This window comes from Scardinius erythrophthalmus (genome assembly GCF_964197995.2).
Source record: "Scardinius erythrophthalmus genome assembly, chromosome: 10".
NCBI classification, from domain to species: domain Eukaryota; kingdom Metazoa; phylum Chordata; class Actinopteri; order Cypriniformes; family Leuciscidae; genus Scardinius; species Scardinius erythrophthalmus.
This window is the reverse complement of record NC_138230.1, coordinates 45,301,098-45,311,203: the sequence shown is the minus strand read 5'-3', so window position 1 is coordinate 45,311,203 and position 10,106 is coordinate 45,301,098. Positions and strand designations below refer to the sequence as shown.

At 38.2% G+C, this 10,106-nt stretch overlaps 1 protein-coding gene across 1 annotated transcript; it reads left to right on the top strand.

Moving 5' to 3' along the window:
- Nucleotides 1-577: 577 nt before the first annotated feature.
- Nucleotides 578-9,805, top strand: LOC308697278 (fucolectin-6-like). Its single transcript, XM_081376450.1, has 7 exons — nucleotides 578-808; nucleotides 1,149-7,824; nucleotides 8,104-8,237; nucleotides 8,318-8,350; nucleotides 8,821-9,100; nucleotides 9,279-9,415; nucleotides 9,515-9,805. The coding sequence occupies exons 2-7, from the start codon at nucleotides 7,562-7,564 to the stop codon at nucleotides 9,517-9,519; spliced, it is 852 nt and encodes a 283-aa protein (XP_081232576.1). The 5' UTR covers nucleotides 578-808; nucleotides 1,149-7,561; the 3' UTR covers nucleotides 9,520-9,805.
- The last annotated feature ends 301 nt before the right edge of the window (nucleotides 9,806-10,106 follow it).

Here is a 10,106-nt window from a genome sequence, read left to right as displayed (position 1 = left end):
ACTGTTTTTAAAGACAGGACTTTTAACTCAGCTGCCTGTAGCGGCTCAAAGGGAGGTCTCTGCAGTGCAGATAGCACCAGAGATAAGTCCCAAGAGGGTATAGAGGGGTCGCGAGGTGGATTCAGTATCCTCGCCCCTGTGAAGCAAGGTGACGAAGCTCCACCTGAGAGTGTCATTTCATTCACTTCAATCACACCTCAAACTCGACGTCAGCGCAGAAAGGGTCACAATAAGAAACCTGTAACTGCAGATGCACTCTCTGGGTTACTACAGCATATGACAGTCTAAAAATGTTGATGTGAATAAAGAGTTTTCTGTCCCTCTCTGCCTCTCTCAAGTCACATGAGAGAGCAGTGACAAGGGTCTTTGTCCACCCATACAAAGGAACTATTGTATCTGCAGAGGGACAGCCCCTGACTGGACAGTCAGGGTACCGAAATAGACTACACTAGCCAACGGTTACACATGTGATTGGAATCATGTGTGCCTTACAGTAAATATGATAAGGACACCTCAATTCGGGGTATAAAAGAAGGAATCTGGACGACACTCATGGCTCTTCCCTGCATCTCCAGTTCAGAACACCAGCAGTTTCTGGGCGCAGGAAGTTCCAAGCCTAGCTAACATTCCTCTGTTAGTTTAGTACTCTATAATAATCTGTAACAATTTTACCTTTCATTTTGATTCTTTTAATAAATATTGTTAAACATTTATTACAATCATCTGACTGGAAATTGGATTTTTGAGTACGCTTCACCTTTTCTTTCCTGGATCAGGACGATCCCAACCGGGGGAAAACTACAAGAGGGTGAGCATTCTTTTCTGATATAAGAAAATGTATGCACTGTTTGATTGATTAAAAGCCTAGCCAAAGAGGCAGCTTACGACAGGGTTATTGTTGTATAGCGAACACGGTTGAAGAGTACCTAAACAGGTAGACTTAGACTACGAAGGGGACATTTATTATATTTATAGTTCTTATTATCTTTATAATAAAATACGAATTTGTAGAGACTGATCACCTAACTCTTAAAAGTACGACTAAGGGTTAGGCTCCTTAGTTACCGCGGGATTATCCATATATCCTGGAGAGGATGTAGGATAATTTGGAACGGTATTAATCGTATAAACTTTTACACCCCCCTCAGGTTGTGTTTTCCCACGGATCTCCTATACACTGCATCGTGATGTGCGGCAATAGAGGCAACATACAGGGCGGAGGGAGAGAGCACTCACTCCAACCCATCTTGCAGGAAAGAAAGCACGGCGCCGATCGAGCAACTTCGGGGGTCTTCTCTGTGAGAAGAACACCATTCAACGAATAGGTTCCACTTCAAGGCATAAGCATGCCTCGTAGAGGCTCTCGTGGAAGTGATGGTGTCTACGACTGACTGTGATAGATCACCTAGAACCTCTGCGTCCCATCCAGGGACCAGACATGCAATTTCCAGAGGTCTGGACGCGGGTGCCATAAGGTTGCCTCATCCCTGAGAGAGAAGGTCTTCTCTCAGAGGAATGGGTTGAGAGGAGCGTAAGTTCGGGGAAGCAGGTCGGGTTGGGCCAATAAGTGGCAACTAGCAAGACCTGCTCTTCTTCCTCCCTGACTTTGCACTGTGTCTGTGCAAGAAGGCTCACTGGGGGAAACGCATACTTGCGGAGGCCCCGAGACCTGCTGTGTGCCAGTGGGTCCATGCCGAGGGTCCCCTCGGTCAGGGAATAAAACAACTGGTAATGGGATGAGTACAGAGAGGCAAACAGATCTATCTGTGCGGCCCCGAAGTGGTCCCAGATCAGCTGGACCGTCTGGGGATAGAGTATTTTAATAATTTCATAATTACTTTGTTCATTTTTAATATCAGAACCACCACCTATTAGAACATGGGAACAAGTATAAGTGAAATACAAGAATATTCTACAAAATGGTTATCTTTACTAAAAAGAAGTCTCTTTTAAAAAGCAGTTAATTGACAACAAAAAGGCAGTTGTTTATAACAACAACCAAGAAAAAGGCTGAACAAAAAAAACAAACAGCCAGTGGTCCTGCAAACCCACGTCACACCCCTGCGGAAGAGCTGGCCCTTGGGTTAAATTTGAATTGACCTATTGTGACGGGCATCCCTGGGGACATCAACTCCTTCATTACTGGTAAATGAGCTTTAAATTTAAATTAAAATTTAAATAAAAAAAATAAATAAAAAAATGCCACTAGAGATAGAGTTGCTTTAAAAGGAACTTCAGAGTTAGTGCTAATACATTATTTCACACAGAGTGCTATTGCTGACTTTGCATAATATCTCTTATTGCAGGCAAAATATGACTTAATCACTGGCTTTTCTTTACAAAGAATAATTTAAATAGAACTGAAGGAACTAAGCATATATGTCTTGTCTTTTATTAAACATTTAATAAAGTATTTTTTTACCCCCTAAAAAAAAATGGAGTTCCACAATTCTGTCCCGTACAGCTCTGCCACTAGATCGGTCCAAGTGCACAGGCTGGAGCCGTTGGTCATCATCAGGCTTCACCCTCACCAAAGGGCTCCTCTTCTTTCTGATGTGGCAATGTCGTGTAATACGGCACATGCAACAATAACGTCACAGGCCTTGTCAGGGGCAACCCCTCAGGCTTTTAAGACATATTCCCTTTAGGTCATTTCAATCCGTGCCATTGTCCTGGCTAGAGCTGCATTCTAGAGCTGGTTTGTGGTCCGGTGTTTGGGTCAGGGAATACATCATAAAATACTGCCTGCAGGCATAGCCGCTATCTCCAAACAGGATCCCATCATAATCTCCTGTATAATGGAAAAATGCAGTTCTGTTAGGATCAGCAAGTGTATGTAATACAGTGAGCTTGATATTTATATTTTCCCTTAACACGTTCAAATAATGTGTCAAGTCAAGTCATATTCATTTATATAGCGCTTTTAACAATGTAGATTGTTTCAAAGCAGCTTTACAGAGATAAACACTTGATGGTGTTTTAAGCCCCCAGTGGCTCCTTAGAGGCAGCTAACCCTACAATCAACCTTAAACCTACCTATCCCCTCGCTGCCTGGAAGGTGCCGTTGGGGGCTTAAAACACCAAGTGCCGAGATAAACGTATAATTTAAGGTAACAGAGATTGTTTTTGCTTTATAGCGGTTCTTTAATAAAGTTATTTTCCAGCTAAAGTTAGTTTTGATTGATTCGCTCCCATCGCAACGATCATTTATTAATTTAGGGGCCACTAAGACGACACCATTCTCTCTACACAGACTTTAACCCTCAGAGGTCGGAGATCACGCCGGCGTGATCTGCTCGCTTTTCTCCTTATGAGTTGAATTGAGACCCGAAATACTCTTTTGACTTTGATTTTACAAAACAAGTTTCATACATCAATCGATTCTGTTAAATGTGTATTATTTTTGTGTATACTCACAATAAAAACAAAGTGCTGTGCTTTTTGCCAAATAAAGAAAAATAAACACGAAGCGAATTCTGCCTTCTCTCTGCCAGTGTAGTCCATTCTGAAACGCGTCCGAAAATGAACAATAACTCAGCGAATACTCAGTCAAACAGGCATACAGTCACACAGGCATGAAGCTTGAGTTCTCTTCTTTTTAATGAAGTAATTTATATAAAAAACAAATATTCTCATCTTGTGAAATCTGTATTAAAAGAGAGCGATTCCAGTTGAGCTAATTACATCTGATTCAGATGTAATGTGACTCCGCCCACGGAGAGCGCGCGCTATTCAAACGCAAATGGCTGAGGCAATCCGCGCATTGGCGCAATCCTGTGAACGCCCCCATATCAGCTCGAGAAAAAACACAAGTTTATTCAGATCATTACTTGTTTACACCGTCTTGCAGCTGTGAGGAATAATAATGGAAAATGTCCCCCAGAAGTGCGGGTATATCGAGGAGCGAGCTGAGGAATACTAGAAAGTTTTTTTCCTTCTCACGTGAATTTCTTCATGTGGGTTTCTGTTTATGAATGAATGAACGGCAGAGATGCGCGCTGTTTACCACAGCTGGCAAAGACAGTTTAAATTTAAATCGCGTGTGTGAATGAATGATGATGTTTCAGCAAGCTGTATTGCTATACTGAGATGAGTAAAAATCGACTGAAATATGTTGAAATAAAATGTAGGCTATTTGTATAAGCAACGTATTAAACTGCAAATTAACAATATGCCCTAATATTTCATGAAAACAACGTTACAGTCAGGCGAAATATGAAAGTAATGAATACATAGATAAAATGTAGGCCTATAATCATTTTTTTTTTACAAAGAAAGAGTACACTTGAAATATTGTTGAAATTGTAATATTGTTGTAATTGTAACCTTTTTAATAAAATGGCAAAACATATTTACAAGATAGATGTAAGCAAAATCTTAAATGGTCAATATAAGTCTTCTTCTAAATATATCTTTCTCCTTGCATTGTGGCTCAGTCAGTGTCACACCTGAGTGAATGGCTAATTATGCAGAGTCATTATGCAGAGTGGGTGGGACATTGTATTCTAAGGTGTAAACCACTCCTCGTTCACGCCTCCTCGCATATTGGCTTTCCAAGCAAAACCTGTTTTACATCAATTTAAATCAATGTATGGTTTTATGTGAACGATAAAGCAAGACTATTTTCACATAATTTTGAAGAAAAAACACTAGGCGAGGACATCCATTATTCAAAAGTCTTATTGACACATATCTACTATGTGTTTTGTGGCCTTATTTCAGAAATTTTAGTTTTTAGTTTTTTCAATAACCATGCATAAACATTATTCTCTCAAAAATGAAAACATGTACATACACGTGGCTCACATATTATGGTAGCCCTGTTTGTGCTTTATAGAGTGAATTTACACCTTTGCCATTAATATGTTTATAAGCAACTGAAAAAAGCACAAATGTCAGGGCATGTCAGAACATCTCAAGGGCCCCAAAAACAGCTCAGACCCCAGAGGGTTAAACGTGAACCTGTGATAAACGCTGATGGCGCTCACATGCGCATTAAGAATTGGTTCTATAGTTATGTGTGTTTGAATCAGCCCGTTCTCATCCCAAGGCGTCATATACTGACGCTTTTGACATTTCGTCTACATCGAACGCACATGGCACCCTTTAGCGTCAATATGAGACGCAGATAGAAATGGCCCAGAAGGCGCCTCCTAGCGGTCTAACCCTAACCCTACCCCAGACCTAAACCTACCCATAACCGAACAAAACTCTGTGCGTCTCATATTGACGCTAAAGGGTGCCATGTGCGTTCGATGTAGACCAAATGTCAAAAGCATCAGTATATGATGCCCTAGGATGAGAATGCGTTGGTTTGAATATATGTGCGCAGGTTTGGAATTCCCTACAAACCAAGCCTAAACAAAGTACTGGTCTTTCCTTATAAATTTTGATACAGAATTTTATTTTATTTTGTCACTTCGGGGATAGGTATGTGAAACGAATTTTCCCGACAACACTTTATCTGTAGAGTGGTAAAGGGCTATAGGGAGAGACTAGATGGCATTTCAGCACTGCGTTGTCATTGGGTCCAGGCGAAGGTCCTTCGTCAGACCTGGATATGGCCTGGATCCGGCAGGGTGCGGGAGAAGGCTGCACAGTCATATTTAATGTGCATAAATATGACTCTGAAAATTTTTGAGTCATGTACAGATCCTGGCCATTTTGCTTCCAAATTTGTGATATGGAACATAAACACCATCTAAGAGAATTTAGTCAGTCCACTGCATACTTTTTCGATTTTTTTAAATTTGATATAATATTACTAATCTGGAATATTAAGAATCGTAATAGTAACTTGCCTGCACATTTACATTGTGAACCCCCTTTGGATTCACAAAACCCCTTCATTGAGGCCTTGATGGGAACTTGTGTGCAGTCTATGGCACCAATCACATTAGTGAAGCCTGAGGTATACGGAAAACGCATCCCAAAACAGGGAGACAGATCAAAAACAAACATAACCCTGACAGTAATGGTCCATTAGATATTTATTTTACAGATATCAGATAAGACTTATTTGGTTGGGAGGGCAATAGCTCAACAATAAATAGAGCATAATTTCTGAGCACAATATTATTGAACTAGACCATCTTCAGACTGCTGGTTCGTATTAATATTTATATCTATATCTATGTTTAATAGGACATTTTTGTTTTGAAATGTTTTGATAGGGCATAATATAACTTTGCAATTGTTTATAAACATGTATTAATATTGCTATTTGTTGTTTATATAGAAATGTAATATTTTGTTTAAAAGCAGATAACTGCTGAATCGTGAAGGTTTTCTGTGAGGTTGATACATTGACGAATTCCAGGTGAGTTGAATGTTTATTCACTCTCTACACCGGGAAAACAGTATAATTGGAATCCATTAGTTTTCTTATTATTATTTTTCCCTAATGGGAGTCAATGGCAGCCATATGAACCGTAAGTAGGAAAATTTTAAAATATGGCAGACTTGCAGTGATGGTAAAGAAAAGTATTTTTTTTTTAAATTTACATTCAAATGGTTATAATTTTTTAAACATTTGATCTAGAAAATTAAAACATAATACATCTGATGCTGATCACATTAAACATCTTACATCAAGACTCTTTTCAAGAATTTTGAAAAGTACAGTATTCTGGTTTTTCACCACTCCTTCAAATTTTGTTCAAAATCTGATAAAATGATATTTGGACCGAGCCGCACAGAAATGACTAAACATTTATTTTTATTTTAAATGTATATTTGTTCAAAAGTGTACTTAACGAGGTCGACCAAAAATTGGTTCAGAGGCTGTATCTCGGCCGAACTTTGATCAATCGAAATGAAAACTGGTACGTTTAACCGGAACCACGATCTGAAAACGAATCTAAGGAATCTGAAAGGAGGAAGTTAATTATTATATAGCGATGATTTAAGCATAACAAAATAACAATACAGTTCCAAAAGAAAGAAAAGAAGAAAGTTTAAGTTAACCATAATAACAGTGTAAAGTTTTACCAAATTGTCTTAATATCATGGGCGTAGAAGATGAAATCAAATAAAAATAGAGCAAACTCAGCAAAGGAATTCAAAACAGCGCCCGAGATCTGCCCTCAAAGTTACTTGCGTTTCGCATTTGATATTTGCTTTTCAGATTGTCAAAATAGGGCCCATGGGGTTCTTCTATATCATTTTATCATTACAATAGCAATATATATGTTTCTTTGTTTAAATGAGGAGAAGAAACTGAAAATGATTCCTTCATATGCTGATATGAGATGTGTTGTTATGTCTTATATCAGGATGGCCATGCATGTGATTTTGTTTCTAACACTTTTTACTGGGATGTGTGTCGCTGATTCCCAAGGTACGTTTAGAATAATACAAGTAAAAATCGTGTATTACCATAACCCTACCCATTTTGTATTACATTTTGATCAGATTGATTTATTAAAATTATACCCTGAAATATGGTAATTGAAAATGTGTTTTATTTATTTATATTTATTTGTAATGCTTTGAACCTGTCTTATCCTTTATTTGATTTGATTTCATATCATCTTGAACAGGGAATCTTGCTCTTAATGGCATGGCTGTGCAGTCCTCCTTAGGAGACCCACAGGGAGATGCTCAACATGCAGTAGATGGAAACAGAGAATCCGATTACAAGAAGGACTCATGCACTTTCACTAAAACTGAGTTTAATCCATGGTGGAGAGTCGACCTTGGAAATGTCTACAGTGTAAGCAACGTTACCATCACTAATCGTGGAGACTGTTGCAAAGACCGGCTTAGAGGAGCTCAGATTCGTATTGGTAACAAGCTGGACAACAACGGAAACAACAATCAGCTGTAAGAAATGTTTTAATTGTTTTATCATCTTCCCATGTTTACGATGTTCAGTCTGGTTTAATAAAACAGGAGGTAAAATTGTAACTCCACAAACCAACCACTCAGTGAGCCACAGCCATGGAGATGTACTTGAACATATTTTATTCAGATTGTGATAAGACATTTGTTTCTTGTAGCAGTGCTAACCATTTGATTTCAATACAGCTGAATTGAATTTGTTAGACGTGTGCATTGTAGCTACTGTTTTTCACTTTAACACTGTTCTTGATGTATTTGCAGGGCTGCAACTATTCTCACTGCTCCTAATGGCACAGAAACATTTTCATTTGAGTCTGTTAATGGCCGATATGTCAACATTTTTTTACCTGGGAATGATGAAATCCTCACTCTGTGTGAAGTCGAGGTGTTTGCAGGTAAGGGACAGAGAGAAGGCTGATTGAATTTGTTTATGTACTTATTAATGTGTGTGTAACTTTTATTATTTTATCAACAGTAATGGACACACCATCATACATTTGTGGCCCAAGTAAGTGTTCTTCATTACTTTTAATGTTGTCGATAGCGCATATATAATATTCTTACTGAACATTTGGTAACCAATAAGGGAGAATGTACATCAAGACGGATGTTATCGCAAAATAAACCCGGCAGCGTGATCAAGACCCCAGCTTATTACATGGCTACTAGCCACAACAGAAATAATTTTGGACACAAAATATTGTTTTGAGTTGAAATATTTTATAAGCTCGCTTGACATAAACGCAAAGCTTCTATGAAGAAAAAAATATTCCTAGCAAGACAAATATTTAAGGGATATTGTACAGTCATGTAAAACAAATAAATGGTTATATGGACATATGATTTGCGATGAAACGTGTAAAAATAGTATAACATTAGTATAACATAGCTTAGCATTATTTGGCCCATTTTACTGGGATTATACTTTAGCACATTAAAGTAAAAAAAAGTTATTGTTTATTATTTTATGTTAAACAGGGAATCTTGCTCTTGGAGCCACAGCTGTCCAGTCTTCCACAATCTCTGGAGGAGAAGCTAAAAGGGCTGTCGATGGAAACAGGAATTCAATTTTCAATCTGGGGTCATGCATTCACACTAATGCGGACAGAGACACCTGGTGGAGAGTTGACTTGGGGTTAGTCTACAAGGTAACCAGGGTTAGCATCACTAATCGTGGAGATGGTGGTGCAGAGAGGCTAAATGGAGCTCAGATCCGTATCGGCAACAGCCTGGAAAATAATGGCAACAATAATGAGCTGTAAGTATTGTCTCTCTTTTAATAATTACACAAATGGTTATAAAATGAGTAAATAAGATAGCATTCATTTTTAATAAATACTTTCAATACAAACTTGCCTTTGACAGAAAAATATTTAATATGCTTCTTGTAGTTTAGATACGCCCCTCTCTATTTCTCTGTTACTCTGTCTTCTCAGGGCTGTGACTGTTGTGTCCATCCCACTTGGAGAGACAAAAACATTTGAGTTTAAGCCTATTAAGGGGCGATATGTCAACATTATTATACCTGGGCGCAATGAATATCTCTCACTGTGTGAGGTTGAGGTGTTTTCAGGTGAGCAATAAAAGAAGAGAGAGATGGTGTGTAGACATTTGTACTATTTTACACTATGTGTATGTTGCCTTCATAATGGTTTTCTGATTTCATTGCCAGATTAAGTGGAATGAGAGGATGTTACGCCACAGTCCACTGATCCTACAAGCAAAATACCAAACTTCTGTTTTCTGAGCAATACTAATATTGCATTTTTTTCATTGTTTTCATTTTACCTATGCACCTTTTATCCTTAAGATAAATGATAAGTTTCAGTGCACATTCAGTAAAGGTTTGAAATGGTTTTTAAAATGCACCTGATTCTTAACCCCAGTTTGATCCAGGGGTTTGTGTATTTACTTATCTTTGTTTATCTCTGCTTTCCACATCAATAAATTACTACAGCATTGCATGTTGTATTGTATGTTTCTGGATCAAAAAAAGAGGCTTATTTGAATATTTACAATGAGGAGGAGGTATAGTGTTGCAGAGCTACCCATCTAGGGTTGAGGAGCTGATAACAAAGTAAATAAGAATGACATTTTACAAAAAAGAGAAAGAAAAAGAAAACCATGGAGAGAACAAGGATTTTCAACCTTCTGTCCCAGAATCAACAACACAACCACCAATTCAACCAATATTAACTTTCAATTTTCTGTTATAAAGAGTAAAAAAAGGCACAAAAGCAACAATAACCAGACCTGAAATATCA

Excerpts from the sequence above, each read along its gene's own strand:
- LOC308697278 (XM_081376450.1), top strand. The coding sequence starts at position 7,562 with ATGGCTGTGCAGTCCTCCTTAGGAGACCCACAGGGAGATGCTCAACAT. Across the intron at positions 7,825-8,103 it reads AACGGAAACAACAATCAGCT|GGCTGCAACTATTCTCACTG; the intron begins GTAAGAAATGTT and ends ATGTATTTGCAG. Across the intron at positions 8,238-8,317 it reads TGAAGTCGAGGTGTTTGCAG|TAATGGACACACCATCATAC; the intron begins GTAAGGGACAGA and ends TTTTATCAACAG.